This window comes from Gavia stellata, chromosome 27, assembly GCF_030936135.1.
Source record: "Gavia stellata isolate bGavSte3 chromosome 27, bGavSte3.hap2, whole genome shotgun sequence".
Classification (NCBI taxonomy): Eukaryota; Metazoa; Chordata; class Aves; order Gaviiformes; family Gaviidae; genus Gavia; species Gavia stellata.
In genome coordinates, this window is record NC_082620.1 from 734275 (window position 1) to 750999 (window position 16725).

General features: G+C 46.0%; 1 protein-coding gene across 1 annotated transcript in view; it reads right to left on the reverse strand.

The window, feature by feature from the left end:
- Positions 1-9131: 9131 nt before the first annotated feature.
- Positions 9132-16725, reverse strand: part of CDC42 (cell division cycle 42) — a 29288-nt gene continuing 21694 nt past the window's right edge. Inside the window, exons 5-6 of the mRNA XM_059829818.1 lie at positions 16453-16650; positions 9132-10555 (exon numbers count right to left, since the gene is read on the reverse strand). Coding sequence (XP_059685801.1) covers positions 10466-10555; positions 16453-16650 — 288 coding nt within the window. The 3' untranslated portion in view covers positions 9132-10465. The remainder of the gene's footprint in view (positions 10556-16452; positions 16651-16725) is intronic.

Here is a 16725-nt window from a genome sequence, read left to right on the forward strand (position 1 = left end):
CACGTAGGTGACAAATTACCATCTTTGTTATTCGAGCACATACCAAATCAGGGTGATCAGTATTTGTCAAATAAGGGAAGAAAAATATATTGCGCAAAACATTTCGAGGTTTATTTTAACAGGGCTTTAAATATCAGTCAGTGCCAGGTTCATAAGCACCTCTTGGGACGGTTGGCCCTGGTTTGCCATGAGAGACTTATTTTTCTTCTCTTTTTTTTTTTCCCCTCCTTTTTTATTTTCATTAATTCAAAGGAAATAAAAAAAAGCCTGCTGCTTCCAGGGGCAGCAATAAGGATGCCTATCCCATCAAAGGACAAACACTGTGCTAAGCAATGCCAGCTCTGCTGTACAGCAATGACACACGCACAGCTTGTGCTTGCTGTTGCCTCCACGTGAGCCCAATACAGGCAGCAAAGGCGAAATCCCTGCCTGTACACGGAAGGCAACACTTCTCAATCCCCAAGCAACAATGGGGCTGGCCTTGCCTCACCCTGCACCAGTGGGCAGAGCTCTCAGGAGGTGCCAGTTTGCACCGTAGATGCTCTCTGTGCCTTCACGGCTGCTGGTCTCCCACAGGCACCAGGTGTACTCACAGCATTTGTGGAGCTTGGGTACCGAGGGCAGATTCAGTGCAGCAGCCCAGATTTATCTGCCCAAGATAAACATGCAGCTGGCCATTGTCAGAAGAGGTTGGTGGGCTCATTTCTTTGCCCCCAAATCCAAAAAACACTGCAAGTGCTCCCCAGTCCTGTAAAAACCGTGCCTACAGCAAGCAACACCTGCCTGGTTTACCCCCAGAGCCCCGCTCCTGATGCAGAATATGAGCAGAGAAATGCAGCGTCATGGAAAAAAGCTTTTTCTTGTGCTTCAGAGCCAGATTTTTGGGTGCTAGAAAGCTGCAATTGCTGCTACATGCTCTGGTCAGTTAGACTGAACGCAGGCAATGCAACGCACTACAAGCTTGAGAGCTATGTGCAGGCAAATCCTGACAGCGAGCAAAGGGTGCAATGCCACATCAGTTATGCCCATGATCTCTCTGATTTACTCTACTGGAGCCACCGAGTGTCCAGTTCCTGTTACACAGCGAAGCACCGTGCCTGGAGAGCTGAGCAGACCCCATCCTCTGCCAGGATCTGACCCAGGGCCAGGACAAATTCATCGTTGAGTCAATGCTCATTAGCTCACCCTTTGCTGGCACAGGAGGCTCCAACTCCTAAGCAGCGCTGAACGCCTCCAGTGATCTGCCATGGCCACCTCCTGGGTTGCCAAGTATCCCCTGCTGTCGGTGGCGACCTCAGCGGCCACCTGCGCATCCCAACATGGTCAGCCACCACTTGGGATGAAGCCAGGGATGTTGCACTCCAGGGTGGGCCAGCCAATGCCTCTTAAAATCAAACTTTGGATAAAAACAGAGAGCAGTGACCACGTAACCAGCCCCCCTTCCTGTCTGCCAGCCCTTCTGCCTCTTCCCACTTCTGCTTTTCAGAACCGCAGCTACATTACTCGGACATGGCTAGATCTCCCCATCAGTGCAGGAGTGCACCGGAGACCCAGCCCTCGCAGGAAACAAGCAACAGCCTCTTGGCTGCCAGGACGATGCCTCAGCAGTTTCTAAAAGTGGTGCGCGAGTCAGACACTCCCCAGGAGAAAGGAAGAAGCCAGAGCATGTTTACAGGGCAAGCCTTTCACATGCTGTTAGCGCTTACATATATTCAAGCATCCCCTCTACACCCAGCACAGCCCTGCACCTCTGCTGCACACATACAGCCCACACAGGCCATGAAGGAAGGAGCTGACTGTGGCACCAGGCTGCGGGTGAGAAGGCTGAAACACTCCTCGAGGGCCAAAGCAGTCACTTACCTCGCTTGGAAGACATCAGTTCTCAACTCGTGCGTGAAGGTGCTCATTGCGAGCTTCCAACCGCCATTTGACATTTCTAGTTTTGCCCGCGTTAACCCCGCTTTGTGCCCACGGTTGCATTGAAGAGGAATTGCTTCTCACCCTGCGCTGACACTTGGATGTAAGGAAGGTAGACAGCCCAGAATCGGAACAGGCAGGTGGAAGACAGCAAACAACTCAGAAACCATCAAGAAATAGACCCCGTTGCTGAAAGCTCTGGGAAGCTTGCTGCACTGTGCTGGCATCTCAAGTTCCCCTTGGGTACCAAATTGTGAAAGGTGGCAGGGATGAGGTTTGGGAAACAAATGACCCAAACCGGGACTAGCTGCAGAGCAGGAGCGCAGGACTTTTTGAAGGCTCCCACCTGATGGGAAGGGGAAGAGAAACTCCTTCAAACCAGCAGAGCATCATGAAGGAGAGGGCAAGATACCTACCTGCTTCACTGCTGTCACAGCTCTTGGCAAGGGAAACTCCCCACCTATCTGATGCTCCCAAAACATTCAGGAAGGGTCAAAAGCTGTGAGTTTCTCCTGGGTAAGCTCCCTCTAGCTGTAACCATGTCATTGGGACCACAGGGAGGTCGCATCTATAGAGTCTAGGGTGCTATTCCTCACAGATCCCATGCTAAATTCAAGGAAGACGTGTGCAGCACTCTGCTTACTACCCATCCATCTTTCCAGGGCTGTATCTCAGATAAAGGAACCATTCCCCTCTGCATGAATGTGAAAATTCCTCTCCCCTCCAATCCCCTGCAATCACAGGTACGCTTTGGTGAGCATCATCACCCCAAAATAAGAGATGCTGATGTCCTCCCACACGTTGAGCATTGGCAGGTCATCAGTGTCCCAGACTTGTGCAGAAACCACTTTTATTCAGGAAAGAGAGGAGCTGGACTTTTCAGCAGCAACGTTTGCTGAGAGGTCAGCACAGTACCTGCAGATGTTGTTATACAGCTCACCTGCTGTAACTGCTAGCAGGGAAATATCAGCCCTTCAGACAAAAGGCAGACATATCTGGGGTCAGCCCAGCAGGAATAAGCCACACAAACCTGCGCAGTGTTCATCCAACTCCAGCCTCCAGTGACTGTACAGATGGGACCAGTACACTCCTTGGACTGTGGGGTTTAGGCCTTTTGCTTGCACACTTACAACTACATCTTTCACATGGGGACTTCTCTAGCTTGAGAGGTGCATCAAGTAGAGGCACAGGAGGAGAGAGCAGATGCACACACACTGCCCGTATGCGTAGACAGCAACCCCAGGCTGCACTACACAATCCTCAGCAGGGTCCCGATTTCTTCAAAACCAAGGAAAAGCTGGAAATTCAAAACTAACACGTATTTTCACACATGCATAAAGTCTAAAAGTCAGGAACTTAGTAAATATCTAGTTCAGTTTGATGTTTATGTAGTTTATCCCAGCACAAATACTGACAGCAAGGGATTAAAGGTGATAGTAAACCTGTGCTTCAGAGCTCAAGCCCATCTCTTATCAGAGAGCCCATGAAAAAGCTGCTGTAAGGCCTTTAGCCTGGGTCTTCCTGCTCCAGTACCCCACCACCTCACCCTGAAACATCCAGTCACCTCCCATGCAGATACCAAGCGGTTCGACCCTTACAGCTGATTCATTTAGTCCCTCATCAGGCTTTATTAGCAGCACACATGACCCAGGCACCACTGCAGGCCATCCAGGAAGCCTGCAGGACTGCTGGAGTTGGGCCCACCATGTACCACTCTGCAGCTCCTGCTCTGAGCGTTGCTCAGCTCCGGAAGCTCCCTGGGTGTGGTGCGGAGAGCGCTCAGTCCAATTTGCTGCAGAGGCTGTTACGAGCGGCTGACGTCAATAACGCAGGCTGATTTTTCATCTCAGTCCTTCTGTCCAAAACCACCAGAGGGCACCTTGAAACACGACCGTTTACGGGCTTGGCCATGTTAAATATTCCATTTCGGAGCCATGAAACCTGCTTGCCCAGCTACTGCCCCACTGTACCTTAATAGACACCCCACCACACACTCTTTGCCCTTTTAGATGGGCTTCAGGTGTGACGAGATGAGTGCCAGCAGCTCAGGAAAGCCCTCTTCCCTGCTGCAAAGCAGTCCCAGTGGCCTGCCAGCACACATCACAGAGGGTCTGTGTCAATTTGGTCCTTAGCAGTGATGCCTGCTTTGACAATTCAGGACCAAGAGCTTCTTGGGGTAAGGAAAAGACTTTGCTAATTTCCAGGGACCACTAGATTAGGGGTGATCAGACAAATACACTGCTTTTATTACTCTCAACCTCCGACAAAGCTGAGAAGCAGGCAGAGGACAGCAGCATGAGGCTAGGTCTGAAGAAATACAGAATCTATACCCCAGAGTCCTCAGAATCAGACAGGAGCCCTGCCACCAGCATCAGGAGTTTCATTCCCCTTTCCCTCATGCAGGCTCCTCTGTCTGAGCTAAAGCCAATTTCATTTTTATCCAGCCTTTTTATCCTGATCTAAGCCCATGACAAATGATACTTTTATCTCACCTCACTATAGTGAGGAGTTGGTCGGTTGGCACCAGCTTGCAAGGGAGGAAGAGGGAGGAGGTCCTGGACTTGCCAGTGTCTTTATGACAGGGCAGCAGGATCTCTCATTAAGATAACCTTGTTGTTGAGCTCAAACCTGTGCCCTGCTACCAGTTTCTTGCGCAATCCTGGACAAGTCATTTAGGGCAGGAGTTCACAGGAGAGCTCCAGCCAACCAATGACTCCCTGCTCATGGTTTCTTTTTTCCCAGGCTGGGTTTCGGGAACTGATTCAGCTCATGAAAGGGACAGATCACCACCGTGACTAAGGTAACAAAACCAGCAGAAATGCACTGCCAGGAGCAGGGGCCTGCTCCTTTCGGCAGCTAGAACTAATTTATTCTTCATTTAATCACTTCAGGATTCTTCTTTACTGTTTTTGAAGCGGTACTTTCCTCTTCCATGCTTGATCTTCTCTACTTGTTTTACTACTCACTAGCAGGAACGCCTCCGGGGCACCCAAATGGTGACTTGCAGTCCTCAGACAGGAGACCAGGGGTTGAAGAGGAACAACAGTGAGGAATGTTTCTCAGAGGAACCAGAGTATGGGCAGCATGGGAAAGCAAAGCAGTGCACCTCCCCAGCACAGGACCCCAGAGGCACCCCACATAAAATAGCTGCACAGTGAGAGAGAGGGTGGTTCGTGTAAGTTAAGGCAACAGGAAGGCTGGGTCAGGGGCAGCGCTGACACAACAGCTCTCGCAAATCCCACTCAAAGTCTGTTTTTAAAAGGAGGCAGCTGCTACCAGCTGCAAAATGAGACCTAGATGGTGGCCAAGTAACAGAGGACATTGCTGCCTCTTGGGAACACGCCTAAATCATCAGTCTGTTTTTAGCTGTGTCTACAGCAGCAAACGGCAGAGACAGCAGAAGCAGACCTGCCAAGTGAAACCGTACCCAACAGCAACACTGCGCACATTTCAGGGGGCCCTTCAAACTAACTCTAGCCAGGTCCCAAAGACCCAAACTCCATTAGCTGCTGGAAGACAACATCCATTTAAATTTTACCTAGCACAAATCTAACTAGCACACTCCAAAAACACTCTGGCAATGTGAAACAGAGCACGTCAAGTACGGACAACTTGGAGATTTGCACATCGATGTGACCTAACACACTAAAGTAGCTGCACCTTGTCAAATCTCCCTTCTGGGAGCCCCTTAAGAAAGAAAGAGCAGGCAGGCGTAACCCAAGCAGAGAGAGTAAATAGTGAAGAGGACCATCCCAAGTCAGGTGAGAAAGCACACCACTTGGAAAGCCTTTCAGGCAACGGGCAGCATTTGCCTGGTGGTGTACCACAGTTAGGCAATGCCATGAAACAAACTGCTAAGAGCCTGGGTGGCTCAGTGGTGCTGGTAAAGATGCAGTTGCTCCAAAAAGTTCTTCTCTCAGAGGTCTTATCAAATGTGCTCATCTTTCCTTACATGATACCCTACCCATGTTTTAATAAGGGCCACACCTAGGTAAGTATAATGCACAGCGCTGACAGCAAGAACTAGCACATTACTGGGAAGGAGAGGGAGGAGACGTGTAAAGAATATGGCTGAGCAGATGAACATCCTCCTGGGAAAGCTGCAGAGCTCAGTCTGTCTCACTGATAAAAGCCACCTCCCAAACACTGCTGTTCTTCAGCAGCACCATTTCTTCCAAGGCATAACATAACTTCCCATGGCCCCACAGGGAAAGAGGCACGGGAGAACAAGATAAAACTCGCATCTCCAACACGTTCCTGATGGCACAGCACAGGGAAGCTTGGAGGTGAAAAAACAGTCACCAGTTGAACACAATCTTAGCACCAATCTGAGTTACAGCAGCCATGCAGAGACCATGCCTGCACCAGGAGCTACAGAAACAGCAGGGTTAGTTAGATCAGCTTATATACAGCAGCAAATTTCCACATGTTAACTAAATCAGCAAGGGAGGGACTGAGCACAAGGGTGTGCTTAAAGTTATCTCCTGCTTGGGAAAGCAACTGCTGCCCTGGAGCACTCTTCCCACCAATAATCAACCCTGGAGTCCAACCCCTTGTTTTGGATTTCTTATGCAAGTATGTCCCTTACAAGAGAGGCAGACTTTTCTTCACCTTAAGTACTTGCCTATTTAGCGGATAGTCTCAATTTCCATATTTCAACTCTGTTGAATCAGTTTGTTTTCCCACTGTGCTGTTGTCATGCATGCTATTTGTCACCACAGCATACATGTGTTTACTGGATACAGCTGAACTGGTCAGACTGTGTGCATGCTCCCACCTCCTCCCTAAGCCTCTACACCAGATCTGCTCTCCTACCTCCTCCCTTGCAGTCATTTTGGCATCAGCCCAAGCACAAAAAAACAGGCAGTCGAGTCCACTAGTTCAGCAGGAAAGTATCCTGCAAGATGTTACATTTCCATGCAAGTAGTGAATGTAATCGTCTCCCTGTACAGCTTAATGGAACTTAAGCGAATGAAACTTCACTTAAGTGAAGGATAGTGTGGGAACACACAGCCAAGGGAGGGAAAGGGGATCATCATTGTATCTTTAGCAGCTGCTTGTTGTCTCTGAAGCAGAGCCACTTGTTGAGAGTAGCCAACAGAAGCAAGAGCTCTGCTCGCTACCTGCTTTTAAGCAAAACTGACTTAGTATTAGGAACTAGAGATTCACATGAGAGCCAGCTGAAAACCAGAAATCACTCACCTAGTCCTTGTGCAGGGTTAAGTGGCTGCTTAATAGAGGAGTTACATGAATAACCAAAAGATTTCATCAAAAGTTTGCTCTGTCCCCCAGCTATTAAAAGAGGAAGCTGCTCTCCAGTGTCCGTGCAGCCTTCAGTCCTTGGAGCAATTTTAATATCATTGTCAGATGCCTTCTCATCAGAGACTTTTGGCCCTTTACAAGAGACAACACTAATACATGTAGCAGTTGGTTAAGCAGCCAGCCCAGACCTCACCTACCAGTAAGCTTCTACAAGTACCTCAAGAATCCTCACAGGTGAGAAGGAAGACAGCACTGAGCTGTGGGTGCATCTTCAGATAAGCAATTCCTCTGTTGTAAAAGCAGTAACATGAGGCAATCCCAGCTCATACCAAATACTAGCTTGCCATGCTAGTATGAAGGGAAATGCCAAGTATTCCCACCTGCCTCCAAGACCTTTGCTTTCAAACCTGCTAGCTGAAAATGGCACTCCCAGAAGGGGAAGAAGTGGTGGTTTTGCCTGCTTTTGCCCGTTTTGCATGTCTTCACACAGGGAGACAGTCACCAAGGTGCTCTTATGCTCATATAACCTGGCAACACAGAGCACACCTCACACATTTGGCTTCAGAGAGACCTCACCACTGAGCTCCAGAGCAAAAGGGCATGGTGTTAAACAGCCCACAAGCTAAGCTGTTTGTGCTTGTTTAACCAACTCCAGCATCTTGTCCTCTCTCTGGACTGGGACAGCTATGTCCTGGCAGATTCACAGAGCTACCACACTTTTGCAAAGCTAATGCCACACTGAGATGAAGGAAGGAAGCAGCACCGCTCCTTGAAAAGGATGTTTTTCCATCATCCAGTGCCTCCAGGATTCTCTCCAGAGTCAAGTTTAACCTTGTGGCACTGATTTAACAGAACAGACTTTACCGATTAGCCAAATGGACCTGCATGAAAGGACTCTCACAAGTCACTGCCAGAAAAATGTACACAGAGGCACCAGATAGCTATAGGCAACCCCCATGTAAGGATGCATCCAAGACAGAAAAGGCTTGACAGGGTAACCCTACTGCTTTAAAGCATAAGTCCTAAAGGGTTCCCCTTCCACTTCAGAAGTAGTTTCCTGCCCGATTTCACGCAGGCAATCCCTTGGTCACCAGTCTCAGTGCTGCCTTTGGACATATGAATTAGGTTGAGCTATTAGAAGGTGCAGAAGGCCATTTCAGTCTGCTGTAAGCACACGGAGCAGCCACCAATGCTCAGCTGTCACCAAGCATTACAAGTACCAGCAGTACTTTCAACTGGGAGCCAGAGACCTACAGCCAAGCCGCCCCACAGAAGACAGCAATTAAAAACTGAACTGCAAAGTTGAACAGCAGCACTAATCACCATGAAAAGTGAAAAGCACACATTTACACTAAGCTTCTGGATTACAGCACCCACAAGTCAGCTTCTCAAAATAAGTGACCTTTAATGAGGCTCTTTTGAATGTGTTTTAATAATTAATATAAATTATGCATCAACAGTGTAAAACTTCACGGTTTCTTTGGAGAATTAACAAAAAGCTGTAATAAATCCTGTGCTTTTTAGGGAGGGAGATAAGCATGATGTCATTTGTCCCTTCAGGGTTTTTGCTATGTGCCCATGAACAGGGAACAGGAAACTTCCACAAAGACTAGCTTCTTGCCAGAAGAGGTGCAAGAGCCCAATAAGCCCCAAAAGCCAACTTTTAATATTTGGGAACATGCATAGCAATGAGTATTCCCTTTGTTAAGAACCTCCGTGCCCTCTCTTCAGAGTTGGGTATGACAGCAGAGACTCTGAAGATCAGAGCGATCTTGACAGAACTGAAGCCAGCAGCAGAGATGAGGGAAGACAAACTGACAGGATTAAGCATTAAGGAAAGACCCAAACTAACTTGCAAGGAGGAGAGTGGGGCTCGCAAGGGATAAAGGACCATATTTACAAGTCCTTCACACTCAAGAGAAAGGCAAGGAAATAACTACCCTCAGGCAGGCTTGTGAAGATACTTTGTTTAATACATCTGAAAAGAATGCATATACAAAGAACTTAGACATGAAAAAGCATTGGTTCAACACTAATGAGTCTACAAAAATCGGAATTTTGGAAGATGGAGAAGATTCCCTAAGTCTTAAAAAAAACTTTGAATTTGCAAGCCAAAACGTGTTTTTGGTAAAATCCCTACGACACTGCAGTCAGTCTATGTAACGACTCTGCACACAATCCTCAGCCGGCTGGAGCCCAGCTTACAGGTCCAAGGTTACTTATGAGCAAAATGCAGAAAAAGGGGATTCCCTTAACTGGTCCCTATATGGTGCCAAACTAAACACTAGAAACCCGTCCCTGCAGTTCCTTCCTACTGACACAGGTCTACCTTTCCACCCCCCCTTAAGGATGCCAAGCCATCCAGTAAGAGATGCACCACCAGGGCCAGCTCCAAAACTCATTTGAATACACACCAGGTCCTTTCAGAGCATCCAAACAGCAGTGTATATGCTGGTCGTTGTAAGCGTTTCTCTAATAATTAAGGATTGGCAGAGGATGGATTTGTTAAAAGCCAACTAAATCAGTTGGGCATGCTTTAAAAGGTGCAGTTATTTCTTCATCACGTGACAAAAGGTTATGATGTCAAGATTAAGGAAGAGACCGGCAAGCTAGTTTCAAGTCTGATGGTGCATCCAGACAAAAGGATTCTCCTATTCCTAAGGCTTCATAACTTAGAGGATGGGGTAGAAATTTATGACCTGCACAGTGGAAAGCCAGGGGAAGAGATACAAGGCAACTTCAGAGGAGATGCAGATACATTTTCTACACTCCTCCTTAGAGGAGCACCAGCTTGGGACATTTTACTTTCCTGTATTTGTCTTTAGTACTAAAGTCTGCTCACACCCAGGCTGCTGGCTGGCTGCAGAACAGCCCTAAAAGTTCTAGAAACCAGAACCAAGTCTTGCCAGACTGGCGTAAGGGACAAGGCTTCAGTAAAACAGCCTAGAATTAGTCTGTTACAGAAAAAGTCATCACAAGCATGCCTGGATTTTAAACAAAAAAAAATTAGAAACAGTAAACAAAATAAAAAACTAGTACTGATCAGTGTTTTCTGATAATACATAATTACTCAAAATTAACTAGTTTAACTGAATTGAGGGAGCACTGGGGAATAAACACTAACATTCTCATCTCACACAGGGATCGTGTGGGGGAGATGGGAGTGCAGGGCATTTGTCATTATTGCGAAAACAAATTTTAAAATTTGTATCTTTAGTTTGATTTAAACATTGCTTTTAGTATGACATCAAACACCAGCTTTGCAGAAGGGGCTCTGGAGGGACGTTCATAGCAGCACACACCTGCGAGTCTTCTTCGGCTCCGGAGGCTCCAGGGCAGCCAATATCGCTTCGTCAAATACATTCTTTAGGCCTTTCTGAAAAGGGGCAAAGAGAGAAAGGGGCAGTCTCATTTTTCAGTTTTCACACAAACAAAACCACAGAAAGCCAAGTGGCAGACAAACCCCTCTAACGACGAGTCGAGGTTTGCCATCTACAACTCCCAGAGTCTCCTTTGCTCAGCTAGGCTCTGTCCAAGCTGCATTGCTGTGGTTAGCAGTTCCTTAGCACAGCATCTGATTTTCTGAACAGGAACATGAATCCTTTGAGGCCAGACCAGTATACTTCACAAGAAGTAAAATACACCTACCAATTTCCTTAAGGCAATTTTTAGGATTAGTTGGCTACTAACACATTTCACATGCCAATGACAAAGCAGAAAGTGCTGCATTCAAATGGAAGAGCTCGATCTGCAGCACGCCGTGTACAGCAGTGCAGACACATGTGTGTCAGGGGAGAGAAGAGACAAGGCAAGCATGCAACAATAAATCGGTCCTGTACACGCTCTGGTCAGGCTCCCAGCCCCAAACACCCGACAGAAGCAACCAGGTAGAGCCCAGAAGCTGTGCATGGTACCAGAGAAGTCAAGATGGGAGGAGTACGAAGCGGGTACTGTACATTGCGTTAAGTGTTAAACTGAAGCCAGGAAGTGCAAATCGGAATAAAGCTTCATCAGTCATTTATACAAACAACTGCAACTTTTAATTTCAAAATTTAAAGACAAGCTACAATTGATGTTTTCTCCTTAAAACAATAAAAGTCAGAAGCATGAGAGTAAGAAGCAGCTTTACATCTTACAGTAACAGGCTTTAAGGATCTATTATTGAAATGAAGATGTCTACCATGTTAGTGAAAGCAAGAATTTTAACAGTTCATAAAGCAGTAGCAAGTACATTGATATTTCCTTCCCCCCGAGGACTGACAAATACTCCACTACAGCACAGACAGCCAAAGCAACAGCAACAGAAAAACATCTCACTGCACAAAGGAGAACCAGAAAACCCTTCACATTACAGTGTAACTTGCAGATCACCATTTCATGTACTTTTGTCATGCAAATACAGTTAACAAGAGTCACAAGCAGAAATTGAAAAAAACACGCATCGTTTCTTCCAGTTGGATTCAGGAAGATCAAACATCATGTCTTAGTCTTTTGATCTTTCTTTAAATAATGATGTAACCAGATCCTTTCCCCGACAGCCTGAATTATAAAGCTACCCACATCTGGCAACCCAAGCAGCAGAGAGTTAAGCGAGTCCAGTTCGTGTTCCACGGTCACAATGTTTTACTAAAGAACTTAAGTATTGTTTTCAGTCCAAGAGCTAATACAGAGGTTGCTCTAAGATGGTAAGCAGACACAACAGCTTTCAATCAAGGTGGTTTTATTCATTTTTTAACCAGGTTTCTACAGTAGTGGGACAGAGGAAGCAGCAGCAAGAGGGGAAGGAGAAAGTTTAGAATATACAGCACTTCCTTTTGGGCTGAGTTTCCGGAGGCTCGAGGGCAGCTAGGATAGCCTCATCAAACACATTCTTCAGACCTCTCTACAAGACAGAGGGGAGGAGAAAAAACAGCAGCCAGGTTAGAGGATTAGAGAAAAACAAGCAGATACAAAGAGCATTCAGGATAGACCAGGCTGAATTCACAGAGGCAGTAAGCAGATTTACTTTGCAAAAAACAAAGTAGATCCCAGGAGGAAATCTCATTTAGATGACCCAGAAGTCAACGTCAGAGACAGACAGAACATGTGACAGACCAAGTTAAACGAAATGAACACCCAGAAGGGCAGAGGCACAAACACAGCGGCAACTGGCAAGAACATTGGGGTGGGAGGGGCTGCACAAAAGATGGTGGTTTCCACTTAACTGTTGAATATACATGTAAGGAGTTTACAGGGGAATAAACACAGTGGAGAGCAGCTTGCCCCACCACAGGGATGCAAAAAGTCAGGTAAACCTTTTGTAGTCACCCACTGTGGATAAGCAAGCACGTCAGATGCACAGATTTACTGCTCCAAAACCATCCCAGCAACAGCTACTCCACAGCAAAGGCTCCAAACAACTCCTCTGCTTTGTGAATTCAGCCCCTGAACAACTGAAGATCTCCAGATGGCTGGGAAAACAGGATCTGGGATCGAAGCAGTACCTCTCTGGTAAGCCATCATCATCTTCAGACATCGGCTATCAGTCTTTTAAGAAGCGATGCAATACCTTACCAGTGCTGCTATTTTGACATTGGGAGCCAGCGTGGAAATGGTGCACTTCAGTTATTCAGTTCAGTTACCAAAGCAAGTATAACCACCACTCAAGTCACAGGAAGACAGAAATGATGTTAGGATTGGAGTAACTGAGATCCAACACCAGACAAGCAGTCACAGAGCTGCAAGGAGTCTGCAGGGATTACACCGGAGCATGAAGCATGCGTTGCATTTGCTATAAGCACAACAGGAACACTGCAGTGTGTTACCGTTCCCACACAACTCTGCCAAGTCACACACGAACACCAGAAGTGAAACCTGGCTCAGTTTACGCTAACTGGACTCGCCTAAATCTACTGTCATGAGTGCGACCTTCATAAATTCAGATGAACTGCTTTATCCCAGCCAACGACAAACAGAAAAGCTTAAATTACTTCCTGTAAACAATTGTAGTCTTTGCAAAATTAAGATTTTAGATTTTTTAAAAACCATTCAAAGGTAACTGGTTTCTCCCTCACAGGTTAGACTGGATATATCCCTTTTAGAAGGTCTTTAATCTTGTTTTACTGAAGCACATACAGGGGAGATCTCTAAGGCAACTCCATCTGGAAGCATTTAAGTCCGTCATGTTACATGCAAGATTATACTTGAAAGAACAGACGTTAAGGAAATTACCAGGTACAATCATTCTGTACATCCTCCCCAGCAACTTTTTTTTAAATGAGTTGCAACCCAGGCTGACAAAAGAGCTAGAGACTTCAGATAAATAATGCCTATGTGGAGTCTGAGTACTAATTAGATTTTCTTTCCCTGTGAGAATAAGGCTGTAGTATAAACTCAGTAATGTACTGTTAGAGAGATTAAGAACCCAGGCAGGGCAAGAGTCAAGAAAACATGCTTCCTTAATTCTTCTACTCAGGGACTCCTCTTGTTTTCCCATTGCACAGGAGAAATTCATTTGGTTAAGGGAACAGAATTAGGGATTTGTTTTGAAGGACCTAGCAAAAAAACTGGGATAAGGGAAGAAGAGGAAAAAACATGACTGGGACAAAATTGTTGTGAAAATGGGACTGGGGTTAAAAGCCTGGACGATACAAGAGTAATCGCATGAAGGGAGCTGTGTTTGATTCCACTGGCAAACACAGGCCTTGATACTGTGGTTAAAGTCACACAGCTCCTGTGCTGCACTGGGGAACAAGGTAAGCTCAGGCTCCCTTTACTCCCTCCATTCACGTGCAGTTTAAGACACTTTATAAATCTGACTGTGTCAAAAGTGTCAACCCAGCATCGGGGGCGGGGGAAAGGAACTGAATTCAAAGTTCTCCCTTGTGTTAGGTACTAGCATTGAGCTTCAGAAAGTCCACTTAGACATTTAGATCCTAAGTGTAACAAAAGTAACAAACATTTTAGTTGTAATCTGTTTTGTCAGTCACCTTTTCCTAAAAGAAAAGCGTTACCCACTTTTTACAGTGGTATTGGGTACTATTTTGAAGAAAAAAGTTGAAGACAGACATTGGAAGTGCCTTCATCACAAAAAGGGATTCCACAACCTGAGGAACAGGGGGATAGAACTGGCTCCTCAGTACTGCAGAGTCAAACTCAGGGAGGAGATACTCTGTCTTTACAGAAAAGACTCAGAAACTCAGCCTCTTACAACTCACCTAGTACTTTCAGAACATCAACTCCTCCACACAGACAAGCAAATTCTTCCTCTCCGGAAAAAAAAAAAACATGCTCTGGCTCCATGATTTTATGATTACTTGCTACTGTGGTGTCAAAGTCATTTCTAAGTTAGTTGGGAAGGAAAAAAACACCCTAGGCTGCTGAAGTGAACTGTGTAGACAGAAGCCAAGGTAAAGAGAGACTGAACTACCCAGCTGAGTCTACTCAGCTACTACAACATTGCCTTGCAGGTAGGAAAACAACCCTCCTGGCTAGGAAAGCCAGCCGACTTCTGTGTTTAGCAAGCTGCCAGCTAGATCACTGCCGGGAACTTCAAACAGAAATGTAGATTATCTGCAAAGGGTTGTTTGGCAGCTATTACTGACAGACTGAGAAAAAGGTGTTTTGTGAGGGGAGTCAACAATAATGAAGGAAGAAGAACAGAGCAGATGCAAACCGACTAGTCTTCCAGGTGAGAAGGCTTCTGAACCTTCCTCCCAGGTTACTCTTGATTCTTAAAACCACCAATGGGTATAACAAGCACTAGTGCTCTGGAAGAAATTCAGGCTGAGCTTCCAAGTGCATAAAGCTGTTCTCTGCAACAGATACAGTTTAGTCTATCTGGAAATAAAAAGAATGGATAAACACTGAAATTTTTAATCACATCAGCTCTTACTCTGGTAATTCTAAGTGCTTGCATGCAATCTGAGCAGACTAAACAAGGCAAGTTTAAAGCTACAGAGGAAAGGGTCTCAGTGAGGAATACAGGACAAAGAATCCTAGTATGTATGTATCCAACTAGCAGGTTCTACAGCCTAGTTAGCAGCAGCATTCAGGATGCGCCAGACACCATCATAAAATGGTATTTCAGGACTGAACAGATCTAAGAGAGTTACAGCTTAAGCACAAATAACCCTCAGCTTGTGTGTGGGCAGTAAGGAAGCACAGCCGAGACCACCTTTCGATCAGGGATTCCCAGGATGAACTGCAGTGTGCCTCGCCACAACACCTCCAGTGCCAGTGTCCTGCACAATTCCATCAAAAGCCTCTTCCTTCTCAGCAAACGCTCAGGCAAAGCTTTGTTACAAAAAAAAAAGTCTCAGGATCCCAAATGGAAAAGTCAACATGCAATCTGAGCAAAAGGTGCAAGATAAGTAGAACTTCAGGCTTCACGAAGTTTAGCAATAAACCTTTGTGCTTAAGATACTAGAGATCAATGCACAACAAAACTGAAGAGTGAGGGACTTGATACTGTACAGCCCTAGTTCCACGCACATCAGGTAGGGACAAATTCTTTCTAGAGTAGCATTGAGCATTAAAAGTTGTAGTAAATTCTGCAAGAGTAGGCACACAAAATTAAGTTCCTAGGGCATCCAAAGTCAAGGCAACAGGCCAGCTAGCCAGCTGATGGCTCCCATCCACCCCACCCTAGTATTCCTGCCTCAAAAGGAAAGGCTAATCGGGTTTCCTGGCCTCAAATAAGTTATCTTAGTTGGCTTTAGACTCATGTTCACAAGTTAGTTCACACAACATCACCATATTTATGTCTTAATAATTATTTCATTGTTATTATTTTCTGTTTCAACAGAACTTCCATCTTAAGGCGGACAAAGGAAACATGCTCACCACCAACTGCACTGGAAGAGAAAAAAGCTCTCACAAGTACAAAGGCTTCTATGTAGTCTTAGAAGTACCAGAACTGACTTTTCTGAGAGATTTTTTCTTTGCCTGCTCTCTTCAGTAGCGAGCTGCATTCTGTGTCCGAACCCACTTACTGCCCGTAACACGCCTTCTAAGTTTTCAATAGCTGTTTTCCTCTGACACAAAAGCAAACACAGCAAGCACATCCTCCTCCATCACCCCTCTACACTATGCCTGATCTTCACAGGCCGATTTTTTTTTTGTACCACTGCCAACTCCTTGTGCCTTAGAACAACAAGACAAAGAGAAAGCTACTGTGTCACCAGCAGAAACAGAGCTCATACCCTTTCACATCCATATTGAGCTGGTTTTCCCTGTAACTGAAAAAAAGTATGGCATACAAGCACACAAAAACGGTCAAAGACCAACCCTCACCTGCGTAAGTGCAGAGCATTCCACGTATTTGACAGCCTTCAGGTCCCGGGCCAGTTTTTCAGCCGTCTCTGGAGTTATGGGCTTCTGCTTGTTCTTGGCAAGTTTCTCAATTGTTGAGGGATCATCTCTTAGATCAATTTGGGTCCCAACAAGCAGGAAGGGAGTCTTTGGACAGTGGTGAGTAATTTCAGGTACCCACTAAAGACAGAGAAGACACAGTATTTATCTTAGGTGGTTAGTAACTCCTGACTTATTTCTGAAATTGCTGCAGCA